This window comes from Pristis pectinata, chromosome 8 (genome assembly GCF_009764475.1).
Source record: "Pristis pectinata isolate sPriPec2 chromosome 8, sPriPec2.1.pri, whole genome shotgun sequence".
NCBI lineage: Eukaryota > Metazoa > Chordata > Chondrichthyes > Rhinopristiformes > Pristidae > Pristis > Pristis pectinata.
Genome location: NC_067412.1, coordinates 32730059 through 32749162, shown reverse-complemented (window position 1 = coordinate 32749162; position 19104 = coordinate 32730059). Strand labels below are relative to the sequence as shown.

Sequence of the window (19104 nt, the reverse complement as noted above, 5' to 3'; positions counted from 1 at the left end):
ATAGAGCATTTAAGGGGAGGTTCATTGTTACTAAGAAAGAAGGCAACACAGTTTTGCTGATAGGCATTAATGAGATAATATGGAAGGAAACTTGTGTCACACATGAAGTGTTCAGGTCGAATGCACTGTTTGTGCTTAATATACCATGCAAGAATAAATTACAATGGATCATTAATAGGAATAAAATAGGTAGAGACAGAAAATGATTTGAGGTTTTCATTTTATATTCATTTATTAGTAATAATTCATCAGCAAGTATTCACCCAAGTAAAAATAGCAGTGTATATTATAATAAGGTTGAAAAGGATCCCCAGTCAAAAAATATTAGCAAATGGAAACATGGATCAAAAATGGGGAAGCACAGGAAACGGAAAGGATTGAAATCATTTATACTCTGCAAGAACAATTTAAATTACATCAAGTTCTAACAATGAAGGGAAAATAAAAATCAAGTTTGAAACTAAAAAGAAATGCTTTTTATAGGATGAGGGGGAGAAAAACACAGCATTAATGTAAAGAATTTGTTCAAAATCTACAAAAGCAATAATGGAAAGGCTAAGAAAAAGGGATGGAAAACTGCCAGAGATGAAAGGCAGGCTTTCCTTTAAGTACATTGGCACCGAGGATTGTAAAGACTTCAGGAGATTTTTTAAAAATCCATTAATGAATGATGACAACAAACATCACGGAGAAAAGAGAAATAGCAAAGAATTCTGCTAAAGATTTCACAGAGAAAGTGACTACAGGGATTGAATCACCTAAATTAGTATGACATCGTTAGTGGAGATTATTATTTAGAGAAATGGTACAGAAGAAAAAAATTGAAACTTAGACAAGTCTTTTGGGACCCAGTAGTCTAGAGCTCGCAGAAAACTTCAGTTAAGTTGCAATTAAAACATTATGTACGTTTTTGGACAGTTCACTATATGAGCAAGATGAAAGCCGGAGACAATGTGCATTTGGGACAAGGATTAGTTGTGGAATTGTAGAGTGACACTTGAAAGTAAAACTCTAAGGAAGTAAATTGTGACAGACTGTTACCATTAGTCAGGCAAACAAAGCAGGACACAAATTAAGATGATTACTAAGTCAACTTGAAGGCAGTTAGAAAAGTTTTTATGCATATTTTCAGGATGGTTAAAAGATGGAATTCACTTGGGTAACCAAAAAATAAATGCAAAGGCCTTTTCTTTTTCCTAAAAAGTAAATGGGATTTGTGGTCAAACCTGCAGGAAGGGTGGCCAACTGTACCTACATTAATGGGGCCAAGTGGCTGTACTGTAGAGGTAGTTTGTCCACCTATCCAGAAATTGACCAAAAGTTTAGCATCCTAACACGCCATGAGAACCCAGGGCTCTATAAATAAACGAGTTGTGAGGTCAGTGTGAGCAAGCCAAACACAGCCAGATAATCACCTACTTGCTAAAAGTAATCATATTTTTTCTTCTAACTTTCTCTGGTTTTTGATTATCCACAAAATCATATTTGCAATAGTAACCAGCAAGGCTCTAAGCATCTAGTACGCAGCTAGAACTTTTGAAAATATTAATAGTTAGAAGCTGACAAAATGAAAACCATGAGAAGGAATACTTTAGCTAAGCTAACTAATAAAGAGGATACAAGTGGAAATTTCGCTGTTCATCTGATTGATTTTGTTGTTCACAAATTGCATTTCTCTTCATTATGCAGTCAACTTACTTTAACAAGAGACACGGGTTTTGAAGTGTGTGTGTGTGTGTGTGTGTGTGTGTGTGTGTGTGTGTGTGCGCGCGCGCGCGCGCTCTGATGTGAAATGTAATTCTATTGTGACTGTAATCCCATTGAAACTGTCTTTCCGCCCGAGACCCTACTGAAGTGAAATCCCAAAACAAGTGTAACATTGCAACTATTGGAAGTGTATTTGGCCACTTGGAATGCAAGTAAAAATTGTGATTTAGTAACATATTAAAATTGTAGCAAACCGCCCATAACAGATACCAGGCAGGAGAGGGGTAGAGAGCAGAAATTCTGTATGCTTAGTCCAGAAGGGAAGGGAGAGTGCAAACTTAGTCCGGTCAAAGGGGATGCTGCAAATTCAACTGTCAATGGCTAGCAAGGTTTTACCTTAAAAGTAAGACCTTTCGGCCATGAGAGCAGTCAGGAAACGTAGCCTGGTTAGTCTCCAGCAGACATCAGTGGGTGGACTACTAAGACAGAGGCTGTAATAAGGGAAGGGTGACCTGATCAGTTCCCACTAGTTGTGCCTCCTCAGATCATTGGCAGATTGAGCCTCAGGGTAGATGAAAGTATGTGAATTCAGCTCATAGCACAGAGATGTACAGAGACCAAGGTGGTATCGTAGCATCAGTTATTACATTAAGGTTACTGTAATATCTCAACCTGAAACAAAGATATTTCACAACTGAATGAAGAATTCTGATTTCTTGTTATTTATTAAATCCCTGATTATAACTTCTGCTCAAACAGTCAAGTCAATTCCTGGCCTATTTCAAATGTACCATGTCATAAGGAAATATAGAAATATGTAAGCGGGCTGGGCAATATACATCCTTACTTGAAAGAGGAATTTTTAAAGAGCATTGAATCACACAATTTTGCATCAATTGTCTCTGCGAACTTCAATGTGCCACTTATTTAGTACATTCTCACAGCATACTCTTCAACATTTAAAAAGAATTCTTTACCTATTCTCCTTTGAGAAACTATTCTAGATTCTGTTTCCAGCACTATTTATGGTAGGGTATCCCATGTCCCAACAACCATGCAATTACATGTCTCTAAATCATTCCTTAAATCCACCTAACACAATTATCAAATTTCAGGACTGAAACAGCAGGTGGAACTAAATGATCATAAAATTAAGATTAAAGGCTGGTAGCAATGCTTTAGCTATCTTCTGATAGACAGCACAGCAACATTAAATCAAGGCAGAAAAGTTGCATTTTAGGTAAAGAAGATTCCTTTACTGATCATTAGGATGACATTCAAATAATTACACAATTTTTAATTGTGGGATGTATTGTTCTTAAAGAGAGGGTAAAAAAAAACAGAATTATAACTTCAGTAGGTTAAGGTCTTTCTCATACCACTGCATTTTTCTATTGGCCATTGAAAGGTCAGTAAGTTAAGGTTACACTTTCATGAATGTGGGAATCCCCAACTTGATGACAGCTGGTGACTAGGACAGTGGACTTTTCAGATTGCAGAGTCCCCATAAATCCCCAGCATTTATACTGGAGAATCTTCTTTATTTATTTTGGTTTTTAAACTTTTAATTCTATTTTGTTTTAATTTGGTTGAACTATTAAACTTAATAGTTTGGAATATTTTGGACATCTAAAACACTCACAATTTTAGGTAACCTAAAACAAGGGCACTATTTGAAGATAGCTGTCTGCTTTTTTCTTAGTATTGTTTATGGGCAGCCCTTGATCTACACCCTTCCCGATTTGATAAGATTTACCAGCATAAAGTCCTACCATGAAATAGGACCTAACCATTGCATCTGGAGGTGACACTTTTCAATTACAATTTCCCAACAATTCAACTCTTCTCAAAAGTACTGAATCTTTTCAGGTTTACAGGAGCACAGAGATCTGTTACCCATTATACCTTGACCAAGCATTAATATGGTATTTGATCACAGAACAAAGTACTACAGGGATGAATGGGAAAAGACAGGTCTTGACTGATATTCTTAACCCAGAGACTGATTGTAACTGCAGTGTCCTCATTGTGGACTAGGAATCAATACTTAGGCTTCTCAATTCTATGGCTCATTGGGAACTGTCATTGGCAAGGAAACAAAATAGAAAGGAAAAAAAAGAGAAGAGATTTATACAGCCTTATTACCTCTCTTATGAGCATCTTAAAGCACATATAATGAAGTGCAATTATTTTTATAGTAATAAAACTTAAAATAAATCATATATAGTTATTTCCCAAGGCCAAAAAATTCATTCACTTAAGCTGAATTTAGTACTTTATGTTCCATAAGCTTACACAATTGAGATGTACCCCTTATTCCATTCCATCACATAATTAAATCATCCAACACCCCAATCCCAAATATATACAAAATAAATAGTTATTATAAAAAAGATTTTATGCAAGTACCAGGCAGGGAAATTGCAAGAGGAGTGTCACCATCTTCTTTAGCATGGCTACCGTATTCAATGTTGCTATCTTGTATAATTTCCTCAGAGCGAGGTCTGTTAACTGTAAGAAAATAGATAGGAACTACACTGAAACCACCTAGATCTAAACAGTTACAATGAAAACCAGTTTCAAATATTCTGGAACTAATTTTGACTTTGGGTCTGCCACTTTTAAAGCCTCTTGCATTTTCATCTTTTAAGCTCCATTGTCCTTTAGTTTTTTTTTAAAGCAATGATTTTTATTTAACTATTGCTTCTGTAACTTTTAAGCCAGATTCATATGATTGTTCTTTTTACATATATAAATTCTTTATCTGCATATCTAAATATAATTTGTACATATTTATTCCTTACATATTGCAGCACTAACCATAGGAAAATACTTTTGCTTATTGGAGTTGTCATAGTTGACTCAATACAATTTGATGATATCCTTGGATTTTAGCTGGTTTAAGGAATTAGTAGCAGTCATGGTTACATAAAGTGCTATCTCAGAATTAGTTTACTGTACTGGAGGTTTTAATTAGATTTTTGCTAATTTAAAGGCACATTCCAAGTTCCCTAGTGCTGTTTTCTCAACATGTCACAAAGTTAAAAGTAATTTGGTAAAAAAATTAAAATAAATAGCTGTCTTGTGAAGATCTGGTTAACTAGGTTATGTCAAATGCCTGGCATGGATCAATACAGGAATCTCAATGATTGATGGTTCTCACATGACTCATTTGACCCATGCAATATATGCTACTTGGATATGCATTACAATTACAAACAAATTAAAAAATTATATTACATAAATCTTTAATAATATGAATACAGCAATGCATAGTAATTTAAGCTAGTTTCAAACATTATGTTAAAGCAAACTGGTGTTATCGTACTGTGGTAACACAAACTTTCTCTCACTGGGTAAAGTGACAAGGCTAAGTACTTTCCTGCAAAGCAGGTTCAAATTAGAGATGAGTTATAGGATTTACTTTTACATGTTTTTTGAATTAGACTTAGAAGTGCAGTTCACTGTTTGCGAAAGTGTGGATGGATGATTGGGTGCATGCATCAATGTGATTGTCTGCTGTTAATGATCTACCTCAAGGATCTAGATGAGAAGACCAAGTTTAAATTATCCAAGAAACATCTAAGCTCACTGATGATATTGAGTTGGGTGGCAGTATGGATTGTGAGGAGGAAGCGGAGAGGCTTTAGGGCGATATGGGCAGGTTAAGTGAAAGGGTGACAATGAGGAAGATGGAAAATACCTGAAGTTATCCACTCAGGTTGAAAAATAGAAAGGCATGGCATTTTTAAAAAATATAGATTAAAAGGTGTGTTATTTGATGTGATCTGGGTAATTTGTATATTAGTCACAAAAAAATTGAAGTGCAGGTACATCAAGCAAATAGGAAGCCAAACAGTACTCTGAACTTTATTGCCAGAGTATTTCAGTACAACGCTACAAACTTCTTACTACAATTATATAGAGCCCTCATGAGACCTTACCTGAAATACAGTACACAGGTCTGGTTGCCTACTTAAGCAAGGATATACTTATTACAGAGAAGGCACAATAAAGATTCAGTGGATTTTTTCCCAGGATAGAGAGTTGTTCTATTACAAGAGATTAAGTAGATTGGGCCAAACTTAATTAAGTTTAGAAGAAAGAGAGATGACATCACTGAAACATAAAAAAAATTACAGGGCTTCAAAGGGTAGAAGTAGTGATAATATTTACCCTACATTTGATATCTAAAACTTAGGGTCACAGTTTCAAACTAAGGTGTTGACCATTCAGGACAGAGGTGAGAAGAATTTCTTTTTGCACCAAGAGGATAGTAAGTCATTCAAATTCTTTACCCCAGAGGGACGGAGAGGATCAGTCACTGAATATAATAAATACTGAGATGGATTTTTTGACATTAAGCGGCTTGTGCACAGAAAAGATACTGAGACAAAATATCAGCAAGATCTTATTGTGTGGCAGAGTAGACTCGATGGGGCCAACTAACCTGTCCTATTAATTATATTGTTAAAGTTTTAACAAGAGAGAAAATTTAGCTATCTAAAAATTTTAAAAATGAAGATGTAGGTAACAGCATGATTAATGCAAAGCTGTTTTACTTGAGCAGATATTGATTATTCTGTCCGATACTATCATTTTATGTGAACAGATATAATTGCTCTGTGTGAATATATGAAAAGATCAACTGGGATGTATGCATAAAAATACTTAAGAGGATGGCAGGGCACAATGAGAAGTCTGAGAAAAGAATATATGGGAGCCTTGGCTTTATAAATAAAAAAATACAATAAAAAGTACTGGACCTTTATAAAACACCTTTAAGCCAGCCTGAACGTTGTGGCCAATTCAGGATGCCACAGTTTACAAACTACATGGAAATCTTGGAGGTACCGAAGAAATCTGATAGAATGGTACCAAGGACATAAGACACAAGTATGGGGAGAGTCTACAGAAACTTATCTTGTTCTCCTTAAAGCAAAGGATGGACAAGTTTTAATAAATATAAAAAAAAGCTTCTATTCATAAAAAAGGTTGACCATTGGAGCAGACAGATTTAAGGTCACAGAACCTGCAATAACATGCTTTCTAAAGAAAATGCAATGAGTTCTGATGATCTGGAAAGCATTTCTGGAAAGGAAAGCAAAAAAAGACAAATTTTATAGTGCCACTGGGAAAGAGACCAATTTTTTTAGCTCCTTCAAAAGGCACAGTGGTATGATTGGCCTCCTCCTGTACTGTACCAATAATCGATTGTATGATCTCACCTGGATTGTGCGTATGTATTTCCGGAGATTCTTCAGTTGTCTCAATCTGCGAAGCAAAGCGCCAAGTTGGTTGTCATAAAGTCAGTAAAAGCATGAACAGAATTCTACATTTCCACTCTCATCTATCTAAATGAGCATGTTGCAGAGTTTTAATAGCTTCTTTATGAAATATATTCTGATCTTAAAAAGGAACTTTGTCATTTACTTTGATTCTTTCTAATAACAAAATCTTGTGTTTGAGCAAGGAATCAACACTAACACCCCATAACTCATAAGTCACTTCCATATGTTTTAAATACAATGTAGTTTTAAAACATCAACTCACCTTTTACATGGGTGAAGAAATAATTGTATACAACTTGCACAAAAACTGAACCAAATTAGATTAAGCGAAGCCCAGATACCAGTCTCTTTTCTCCACAAAATAACCAGCATTCATGAATTAGTGTAATGATTTCATTCTCTACAACTGTTAACTTTTTCATTTAAGCAAGTCTGACAAACAGTATAAAGTTACAGAGATGTACATTCAAGATAGTGTGAATTCATAGGGGAAACTGCAAATAGTTGTGTGCTCATGTACCCATCATCTTGACCCACCAGGTGGTCGAGGCCACAAGTCTGGGAACTTGTTTTCAAAAATAAATTGGGTCCGGAATTTAGGTGACAGCAATGTCAAGGCTTTAACACTCAATGTTATTAAGTCGTAAAGACGAAAGCAATTGAACATGCAATTCAATGGAAATAATCAATAACTTGCTATTAGGTTTCTGCTCCTTACATACCTAATTGCTCGTTGAGAGATTCTGCATCAAACACATGAAAGATGTGAAGTTACAGTACTTACTCACTAAATGCATCAAAGAAAAGAAGGACTGGGCCCCAACATGGACAAAAGAGCTAAATTCCAAGTGAGAGGCAAGTGTCAAATGGACGACTGATCTTCTCCATCATCTCAGAAAACATTACAGGTTCCCCATCATCTCAGAATACATCTTTGGTCAATTCAACTCATTCCACAAAATATCAGGAATCTGTCCATGGCATTAACTATTTCAGTGTTGTAGTGCTGAAGAAATATACTCCAGAATTAGCCTTATATCAAGCCACACCATTTCTTTACAACTGCATCTACCTGAAAAAGTGCAATATTTTCCAAATACATCCCATCCACAAAAATGATGAATCCAATCTCGCCAACCAATGCTGATCGGTCTTCTCTCAAGACATTCTTACCTATAACTTGCTCACTCAAGTTTAGTTTGCAGTTCTCCAGTGCTGATTTGGCCCCAGACGTCATTACAGTCTGGGTCTAAATATAGACAAAAGAACTGAAATCTAACTGAGAAGTTAGAGTAATTTCCCTTAACATCAATACAGTGTTGCATCAATAAACAATAACATTGATGTCAGTGGGAATCATGAGAAAATTCTCCTCTGGTACGAGCCTACGAAACACAAGATGGAGTCATCTGTTGAAGGTCAATCATCTGTGGCCTAGGCTATGGGATCTGGAATAAGTGCAGTTAAGTTCCATTCACAGCTACTCAGATAATGAAGCTGTCCATGGCTGTGCGCAACAAGACCTGGACAATGTTTAGGATTGAGTTGTCAAGTGGCAAGTAACATTTGTGCCCTACAAGGCTTTCGCCATTGTCCCGGGGGTTAATATTTCCATACTGAACCAGCAACAAAAAAAAAATGCTGTTGGAGATATCCAGAAGGCCAGGCAACATCTGTGCAGAAAGAAACATTGTTAAAGTTTTAGAGCAACATCACAACTGGAAAAGTGAGAAAACAAGTATATTTTAAGTTGCAGAGAGAACTAAGATTATCCAAGTGACACAAATGCTTTCTAATGGACGGTAATGAATGCTTGTTCATTACAGCCAATCTATACAGAGGAGTATGAATAGAGAAAGACGAATGGGAATAGTAGAGAGAATAAAAACAATGCTGGAACTGGGAGATGCAAAATACAGCTATTGCTAGAAATCCTCCTGGAGCAAACTCCTCCAGACAGTTCAGGTTGATCAACAATAATTTATTACCCTCTATTAGATGGCATCAATAGTATTATGTCACCCAGATACTCTTGGTTACCAACCCATAATGGCACAGCTTTTGTTCACCCCACCCTTCCCTTTCTCTGCAAATTGAAACAATTCCAGTTCTGATGAAAGGTTTCGACTTGAAACGTTAAATCTGCTTCTCTCTCCTGACCTACTGATCTGCCGAATATAGCAAGCATTTTGGGTTTTTTTAAAAAAATCATTTCTGCTGTCTGCAGTTTTTTTTTCAGCAATAAAAATAGCATGGCTCCAAGAGGAAATCAGAGGTGAGGCACTCTATGGTGAATGACTTGCTTCCTGATTCCCCAAAGCTTTCCTCCCACTTATAAAGCACAATTCAGAAGTGTGATAGGATATTTCCTACTTGCCTTGATGAGTGCAGGACCAATAATATACAGGAAGCTCAAAATCATTGAAGACAAACAGCTGACTTGCTCAGCATCACATCTGTATACTTTTTACCTGATGCACTGGAGCAAAATTGTGCAGGAAACTTACCAACACACGACTTTTGCTACGTAGATAGACAAGATCAACAGGCACTTGGGAAAATACCACCTTTTAGACACACACAATCCTGATGTGGATATACTGCATATTTCTGTTCCTGTACAAGTTACCATGCTGAAATGGATCTCTAGTTACTATAAGCTGCTGTGCAGAAGCTATGGCAGGTATAATTAATGGTAAACATCACTGTTCACTGCAATCATGGCCATGAAATTAAAATTCTAGGAAATCTACTGGACCTTGCGTTTTAATAAAACAAAAAATAATTTTAAATCAAAAGCATTAAAGTTTGTTTCAGGCTCCTTTTATTCACTGAGATGCAAAAAAAAATTTTCTTGTCCTTGTTTATTTATAATGGTCATTTAACTGGTGTAACCATCAACTGTTCTAGTAGCAATCCGCAAATAACTGAAGTGTTAAAACCTATAAATTAATTAGTTAATCAATCCATAAAAGTGATCACAGAATTTTACTTATTTTCCTAATTGCCCTGTAATTATTATCAAAATCACTCAGTAGGATTGCTTCTCTTTTTTTTTAAATCAAAGAACTGATTTTTCTGTCAGTGAGTCCCAACAGTCTCCCTCTGAAACTTACTTCTTGGGAGCTTGATCCACCTTGGAGCTGTGGCCCATTCTTTTGTAACAGAACATCAGAATCTTCAGAAAATTTTTCTTCATCTTCTTCTTGTATGGGAGAAGATGGAGATCGCAGACTGCTAAATGATGGGACATTTTTAAATTAGACTTCTTTTGCTATCAAATGTACAACATAGATATAGAAAATGTCAACTGGATTAGCACAGAGCTTTGTGTGCAAACTTCTGTAGTGTGCCAGGCGGCAGGGTCTTTGCTCTATACAATCTTGTGTTATCTCACTGCAATGTTTCCTTACACAAATGGAGAATTACTAAAAATGACTACAGAACTGAGTTATTTTGATTCAGACATATAATTTATGATTTATTCAAGGTCCTGCTTTTTAACTTAGAAATTACCTTTTTCAGTTAGACTTCTTCCCTGGTGCTATCTATGCCATTTGTTCAAATTGTTCAAAATTTGTTCAAACTGAATCTGACTTTACCCTCTTCCTTTTTAAGTACAAATTCAGCTGCCCTGAGATTTAGTGTGGCACAGGTATATCCACAACACACATTTAATTGAAAGGACAAAATAGATGTATCGAGTGACCAGTTTCCTTAAAAAAAATTCATTTTATCTAGAAGTGCTACCTGAAGTCATCAGTAATGAATTAATTTTATTTTTTGCCCTTTTCTCAATTTAATCATTCAACACCATAGATTCAACACACTTTTCCTAGATTAAACTGAAACTCCAAACTTGGAATTTTGAAGATTTATAACCTTTAGACTGTCTTCAATAACAAGGTTTCAACTTGAGTCAATTTATAAGCTTTGCCTGTTTTCACTCACCCACTTCCATTTCATATGAACATCAGAAATAGGAAAGATCATTCAATAAGACCATAGCCAACCTTCAACCTTAACTCTGTTCTTCTTCAATTTCCATAACCACACACTTTGTTTTGAATGCACTCAACAAAATTCAAGCATCAACAATCCTCCAGGGAGGAGAATTCTGAAGATTCACAATCCTCAGCCTAACCACCCTGCCTATCCCCACTATTTATATATTCCCTCCTCATGGGTTACAATGATATTATGTTTTCCTTCTCTCAACTTTCATTTCCCTTTAGTGTGAGAGAGAGCATATATATGTGTACAGCTACTTTATTGCTTTCTCTTTATTCTACTCTTTTAATCGATGTTATTCTGCTGTTATTACTGACCCCAATGAAGGGTTATTCCTCAAGTACAATACAGATGACACAGCATAGCAATGGAGAAGTTAATGCTGCTGCCTCACAGCTCCAGCAACTCAGGTTCAGTCGTAACCTCTGGTGCTATCTACGTGGAGTTTGCACATTCTCTCTATGATAGTGAGAGTTTGCTCTGGGTGATTCGGCCTCCTCCCACCTCCCAAAGGTGTGAAGGTTAATTGGCCACTGTAAAATGCCCTTGGTGTGTGGCAGAATCTTGAGGAGGGGGGGGCAGGGGCAGGGCAGCAGGAATTGATGTGAATAAGGAGAGAAAAAAAAGTGACCAATATAGGATTAGCATCAATGGTTGGTTAATGGTTGGCGCAGACTTGGTGAGCCAAAGGACCTGTTTCTGCATCATATGACTCTGAGATATCTCTTACCCTGGCACTGGGTAGGTAACACCCTTTTGGATTCTTAGCTGTACAGGACTCTGTTTATTTCCCTCCCTTAATCACCACAAAATTAAAGAAAATAACCACTGTAGAAGGTTCAAATGTTGAAATGGACATGCACATGTTACATAAACCAGTATAATCCATTTTAACGTTTACTCTAAGGATTTGGAATTTTGGCTTAACAGAAAATAAATCAAACAGATGATAATTGTTGGACACTTACCTTTCTGAGGATTTGCTCAGTTTGGGCTTTTGGGGACAGTTATCTACCATCCTGTCTATTGCTGATAGCTGTCTGCTGGATGGAGACAAGCCATCTCCAATTCCAGAATAGTTTATTTCTTCATATAAAGGAGCAGAAGGGATAGATGGAGAAATTGACCGCAGTCCATTCAAAGCCTCCAATAGGGAAACTGGCTCAAATCCAGGGGGGACATGGTCAGATGTCTAGAAATACAGAACAACCAAGTTAGCAAGGAATTACTCTGAACAACCTTATAAAATAAAAGCATAGGGAGAAAAGGCAAACAAAAACAAAGTGCTACATTCTAACTTATCTAATTGTGACAGATCCTAAAGTTTTAATTCAAGCAACTTGAAAGGTGTTGGCTGAAAATAAATGTTAAATTTAATCCAAATATTTGTTTTCAATCTTTTTTGCCATTTACCACTAAGGGAAGATATCTGAGGAGTAAATTTTACAGATAATAAAGCTGTAACTCATCCATTAAGCAGAAGATTCAATGCAGAGATTTATGAACTGCAAGTCAACTCAAAAGACATTACTCCAGGGCCTTTAAAAATACAAGAACTATTTCTGCTAAAGGATGAAAAACTGTAACATTTGAAAGATGGATCCAATAAAAATTTAAGATAAAATGAAGTAAGTATAAAAGGTGGAGGGGTTTAAGGAAAGGAGTTTCAGAGTGTTGAGTTGACTGAAGGCTCTTCCACAAGTGTGACAAGATCACAGTGAATGCACACATTTGAGCAACTGTGGAGCAAAGGCTAATGAGCATTAGAAAATAATTTTGAAATAAAAATCTTATTACTATCTGTAGCGACCAACAATATTTATTTATTGGGAGAAAAACGCAAAAACTGAATTGATGAACATAAGTAAACAGGCCCTCAGATTAATAAATGGTCTTTGGAAATTCCTGTCCATATAAATTGATTTTATTTGGTTTCAGCTTCTACAGAGTAGCATTAAAATAAATATTTAAGTCGCAGTATTTTGCTGATCTTCAATGTACACAGACTTGACAGTTTATTTCACAGTTTCTGAACGTACTTTGGGTTTTTTCCTTCCATTTCAAAGTGTCCAAATTGATCAGCAAAACTTATTTTGCCTTTAATTTGATGGTAAATTTAACACTACTTTCTTTCCATTCAATTATAGGCATGTACATTGGTGACATTACTGCCAACCCAAATTGCCCCCAAGAAGTTGGTGGCAAGATGCCTTCTTGAATACACATTGTTTTTTGGGTTGATTAGTTATCAGGCAGGAAATTCCAGAATTTTAACATTGTCACACTGAAGAATGGGTACATATATATGGGTACCTGTCTTCCTAGTCTTTGTAGGGGGCGGAGGTCTTTCCATCCAAATCCTGGAACTCCCCCCCCAAACAGCACCATGGGAGTACCCTCATCAGAAGGGCTGCAGGGGTTCAAGGCAGCAGCTCACCACCACCTTCCCAAGGTTATCAGGAATGGGTGACAAATGCTGATCTTGTCAGCAACGGCCCTATCCCAGCAAAGTGAACAAATGAAAGGGGAAGGTTACGGGAATGGGAGATGCTGTCGGAAAAGCTCGAGCAAGTTACTGCAATGCATTTTGTAGTTGGCACATAATGCCACTACAGTCCTATCGTTGGAGGAAGGAGTAAATACTTAATCGGGTAGATGTTACCAATCAACAAGCAACTTTGATCGGGATGCTGTTGTGCTTCTTAAATGTCGCAATTGTATTGAGCCGTCAAATACAGAATATTCCATTCAGTCCAAATTTTTAAGACTTTGGTAATTCAAGAGATACATTCAGGCATTGGAGAATGCCCAACCTTTTACCCACTCTTGAAGTCGCAACACAATATATTGTCCTGATGCATCCAGCCTGTCAGTGGGTCAGAACCACCAAGGGATAGTGATGGAAGTCCAGGAAATTGTCTTAAATCTTTGAGTCTATGAATATAACTGGGTCAGGCTGCTGCTTGAATAATCCATTTGACAGCTCTCCCAATTTGGCAGAAGTCACTTAATACATGCACACTCTCCCATGTGATGAAATGCATGGAAACAAATGGAGTTCTTTCAATTACTCTTAACAAAATGCCCAACTTGGAGTGCATTAGGACTATGGCACTGATTAGTTAGCAACCAATGGTGTAACAAAAACATAACATATTCACATAGCTGAGTTTTATAACAATAGGTAATGCCAGACATTACATCTACTAGATGGATATCAATTAAACTAACAGGCTTACCGAATGATCATCATGATCCATCGTCTGAGCCAAGACGGGACTAAATGATACTGGTGATAAAGCTCCAGGCTTTTTTCTCACAGCTCGGATCTGCAACAATGCTCGAAATGCTGGGGACAGAGAAGTTTTCCATAAATATTGCACTCCCAAGAAAATAAATCCATGGAGTTCACAGGTATACAAAGTCCAAGGGCAAATTGCCAATTTTGTTAGTTATTCTATTTGGTATATCACACAAAGATATTGTATATTTTTCATAGGTACAATGCTGAGACATCATTACTGAAGCATTTAAATGCAAAGCACACACAATAGTTATGCCAAATACACTGCCTAATACTAAAGTTCTAAGCCATGTATAATATAAAGATTGCAAGTCCAGGCTATGTTTTTACCACACAGCCATCTCTGCCGGGCAGCAGAATAACACTTTGCATATAATACTTTGCTTCTGTGTCTAATCATAAAACAAGGTCAAAGATGGAGCGATTGCCTCACACCACCAGCAACTTGGTTCAGTCCTGTCCTCCGTGCTTTGTGTGTGGAGTTTGCATGTTCTCCCCATGACTCTATGTTTCCTTCGGTGCTCAGTTTTCCTCCCACATCCCAATGACGTGCTTGTTGGTGGGTCGATTGCTGTTACAAATTGTCACTAGCCTGTGGGTGAATGGTAGAGTCTGAGGGAAGGTGATGGGAATGTGTGGAAAATAAAGTGGGTTTAAAGTAAGACAAGTGTAAATGGGTGCTTGATGGTTGCTGCGGGCTGAAGAGCCCGTTTCTTGCTATGAGTCTATGACACTAAGAGATGAGATTTCTCAAAATAAGGAGAAGGCCATTTAGGACGAAGACGAGGGGAAATCTCTGCACTCGGGGGAGGTGAATCTTTGGAATTTTCTTTCCTGGAGGGCCTCAAAAATTAATTGCGTTCAAAATAGAGATTGATAGATTTCTAAATATTAGAGAAATTCAGGGACATAGAGATAGGGTAGGAAAATGGTGTCACGGTATAACACCAAAGATGATCTTGTTCAGTGGTGGTGAAGCCCAAGGATCGTATGGGCTATTCCTGCTCCTATTTCTTATGTTCTTAAGAGATCACCATGTAAGAATACGTGTATGCTAAATATAGTTTCACAATATTATACTGAATATGCAGAGAATAGAAGGATATGGACCATGTGCAAGCAGAAGGGATGAGTTTAATTAGGGACTATTAGCTTAATTAGTTCAGCACACCATTGTGGGCCAAAGGGCCTGTTCCTGTGCTGTATTGTTGTGTGTTCTATTGTCATCCACAGACAAGTAACTTTAAAATGCTATCTAGATTTATTCATGAAAAAATGAATTAGGCTAATTAACCACACATAAGCACTGTCTCATTGACTCCAGATAGTGAAATAAAAATAATAATATTTTCTTTTATCATTAGTTTGTATAGAAGAATTTTAATTAGTTTCAGAAATATTGATTTCTATAAGAGTATGCATTCCAATTCTCTTCTAAAATCTTGGACACTGACCTTCATCAATTTTTATGTTAGATTTCAAAAATCCATTTTGTGATTAATAAGACGTTGCAATACTTACGTAGCCTGCAGATAGGACAGTTATTAGCCTGGTAACGTAGAGTATCTGCACAGGTGCTGCATAAGCATAGATGTCTACAAGGAAGGATTAAGGTGTCTCGTAGATCAGACAAGCACACAACGCATTCATTGCTGTTGTCACTATTCTCATCATCTGAAGGCTGTAGAGGAATATATTTTATAAATCAATATAGATCATTATTTTCTCAGTGATTCACAGCTAAATCTTTTGTCATGCATCCAAGCATTTTCTGGTGCATAAAGTCTTTCCTTGAATTCTTCCTGATTATGTACGTCAGCAGGAACCACAGTTATGTTTTCAAATGTATGTTTTGCCAGAACTGATGAATCAGTGATATTAATACTTAAATCATTTCTTCTTCAGCACTAATATGCTTTAAACTTAAGGAATGACGTTCTACTCTTAACATGGAAAATATAGCAATTCATTTCAAAAATGAGCAGGATAATTGTGCATACTCTTGAGATTTTTAAACAAAAATGACATTGAAACAAGATAATGCTTTCATATTTTATAATTTTAAAAAAACTAAAACTAGAATGGAGCATAATTATGAAATCCAGAGCTAGGCCATTAGCTGAGGGCAAGGAAAATGGTACCTTTGTTTCTTGGTTATTCTTATTTTCAATACCATATATTTCTTGTAATAAATAGCTGACTCGGTCAACCTGCAAAAGGGACAAATAGAAATGTATTTGGGATAAAATCAGAAACATGATTAATGTATACCTGAACTAAATTATTCCATGAATTGTTGATGGAATTCTAACTCTATCATTTGAATTCTACAAAACAAGTAATATTTTAAAATTTCACTCTATAAATTAATTCTCACTAGGCTAAGATTGAATAAGCATTGTAATCAACCAAGATGAATTCAACATTCAAATATTTAAGCTTTAAAAACAATGTCTGTGGAAAAAAGATATCATAAGATCACTCAGTGCATTGATAAGCTATCCAAACCACTTTCTGAAAGAAGTCAATTTTTTTCTGTTTCGCCAAGTGTCAAAATTTCACCCTGTAACATTAGCTTGCCTTTATACAGTGTCATTAACTAAATTAAGGGCACTAAGGCATCCCTCAGGAGCACTTATTAAACAAAATGTGATAGACACAGAACTACATACAGAGATTAGCAGCCAAATCCGGCCTGTTTAATGCCAGTGAAAATGTCAGTGGTCACTGAGATTATAACATGAATTGATAGCAATATGGACATGTGCCTTAACGTGAAGATTTCTGGAAGCTGGACCTAGTGATTCCCTGCTCCTCCCTAGAATGGCCTGAACAGCAGCCTTCCCCAGCACTGCTTTCGGTAAATCAATGATCTAATGGGAACTTGGTATTTATAATTACTGTCAATGCTAAAACTCTGAAAATGCTAGGTCTTATTGCAGGTGGTATAACTGTGCTTACGTGTCCTTAGCCACCATTACTTCTAAACAACAGGTACTTTATTTATATAATGCCTTTAAATTGGCAAATAGTCCCAAAATCCTATCCAAGAACATTATCAAACACAAAACATATTAGGACAGGTGACCAATAGCTTGATAAAATGTGGGTTCTACAATGCACCTTAAGGGAGGGAAAATAGAAGATGCAAGTGGGTTCGGCAAGCAAATTCCAAAACTTGAGGCCTAAAGTAACTATATTCTGATATTAGAGCAATATCCAAAGGGTGACCCAGGAGCACAGGAGGATGGAAGGGAGAGCAAGAGCAGGGATGCTGTGGGGGGTGAGGGCTGGCAAGCATGAATAAGAATCAGTGGTGGCAGCAGTAGAAGCAGGGACAGGGGCTTTCTGCGTCATGTTAAAATATGTTAACTAACATAGCAAATGACTTTTCTGCAGATTTCAGTTAATCAACTGATCCAAATTTGACAATTTTTCTTTCACTTTTTATTTAAAATACAAAGGTTTTGCGTTTTCATTTTTCAAAATGTGCTTATTTGGAAGCAATTCTTAAGTGTTTAAAAGGGCTCTTAGATGTAAGTTTGGCTCAATAGGGTTAACAGTTATGTGTCCTTGCTCCTTTATGAAATACTTTCGAATTAAAAGCAAGTAACTTAAAGTATGGATTTGGTGACCAGTTCCCCAATTAACTCCATTTTGTGTAGAATTATTATCCCAAGTCATCAGTCATGAATTAATTTTCTCTGCCACATTTTCACTTCACTCTTTCAATATGACTATTTGACATTTTTTCCAAGATTGAACTACAATTCCCTACTTCAATTAATTAATTAATTAACTGATTAATTTAGATTTATAACTTTAACATTGTGTTTAATAACCAGATTTCAACTTCAGCCACATCATAAGCTTTGCTTCTTTCCTTTCAACCACTTCTATTTCATATCAACATGAGGACTAGGAAGAGGGCCTGCTTCATCATTCAATAAGATTGTGGCTAATCTTCAACATTAATTCCTATTAATTAATCCATAGTATAGCTAAGTGGACACGTGAGAGAGATTAAGTTGCAGGTTTGTAGGGAAATAAAGTAAGGGGGAAATGGAATTAATGGGATTGCTCTGATGCGAGCCTGCATGGATACAGTGGATACTGAATGGCTTTCTTCTGTGTTATACTAAGTAAAACAATACTACCCAGCTTGCTGAGCATAATGAGAACTTTGTTTTAGAAAACTTCTATGGAATAAAAACAATATTCACCTCAACAACTGGTACCATTATTTTTTTTCCAGAGCACAATATTAGATTTTGTTTTAAGACATTGATAATAGCAGTTCAAGCCTTGTAACATAGCTAGGAAATTCTGAATGACAAGCATGCTTCGTACTGGCCTTTCATTTGCTTTTTCGAATTCAGATGCATTTACAAGTATTTACAGCAGGTGGCAGAATCACACCATGCTTCTGCTTTTATAGTACAAATATTTTTATGGTTAACACAACACTGCGTGCTCAGTATCCTGCTGAGAGTTTTGCTGAAGTTCACATTATTAGGCCTGCACGATTTTTCTGTTTATTTCCTTGCATGATAATCTGAATTATGACCATTTTACAACATGATACTTTAATTGATGGAAGGGCTAATTTCTGAATTTTAGATTACTTAGAGATTATTTTCCAGTGTTATGCCCCCAGGAAAAATATCACAAGACTTTGGTGAAAAGTTATATTGGTATTAAGAGCATTTTACAATAATGAGCCAAACACAGAATAGAAACAAGTTACACATTTCTAGTATTGAAAAAGCAGAGCAACCTAAAAATTGTGCC

General features: G+C 36.4%; 1 protein-coding gene across 4 annotated transcripts in view; it reads right to left on the bottom strand.

The window, feature by feature from the left end:
• LOC127573328 (E3 ubiquitin-protein ligase MGRN1-like) overlaps positions 1-19104 on the bottom strand; it is a 112465-nt gene that overhangs the window by 12407 nt on the left and 80954 nt on the right. The window contains exons 9-15 of one of the 4 annotated variants that reach the window (XM_052021406.1): positions 16455-16523; positions 15835-15994; positions 14249-14358; positions 11978-12201; positions 10115-10235; positions 6936-6981; positions 4117-4218 (exon numbers count right to left, since the gene is read on the bottom strand). In XM_052021406.1, coding sequence (XP_051877366.1) covers positions 4117-4218; positions 6936-6981; positions 10115-10235; positions 11978-12201; positions 14249-14358; positions 15835-15994; positions 16455-16523 — 832 coding nt within the window. The remainder of the gene's footprint in view (positions 1-4116; positions 4219-6935; positions 6982-10114; positions 10236-11977; positions 12202-14248; positions 14359-15834; positions 15995-16454; positions 16524-19104) is intronic. The other 3 variants (XM_052021407.1, XM_052021408.1, XM_052021409.1) reach the window with 3 other exon arrangements.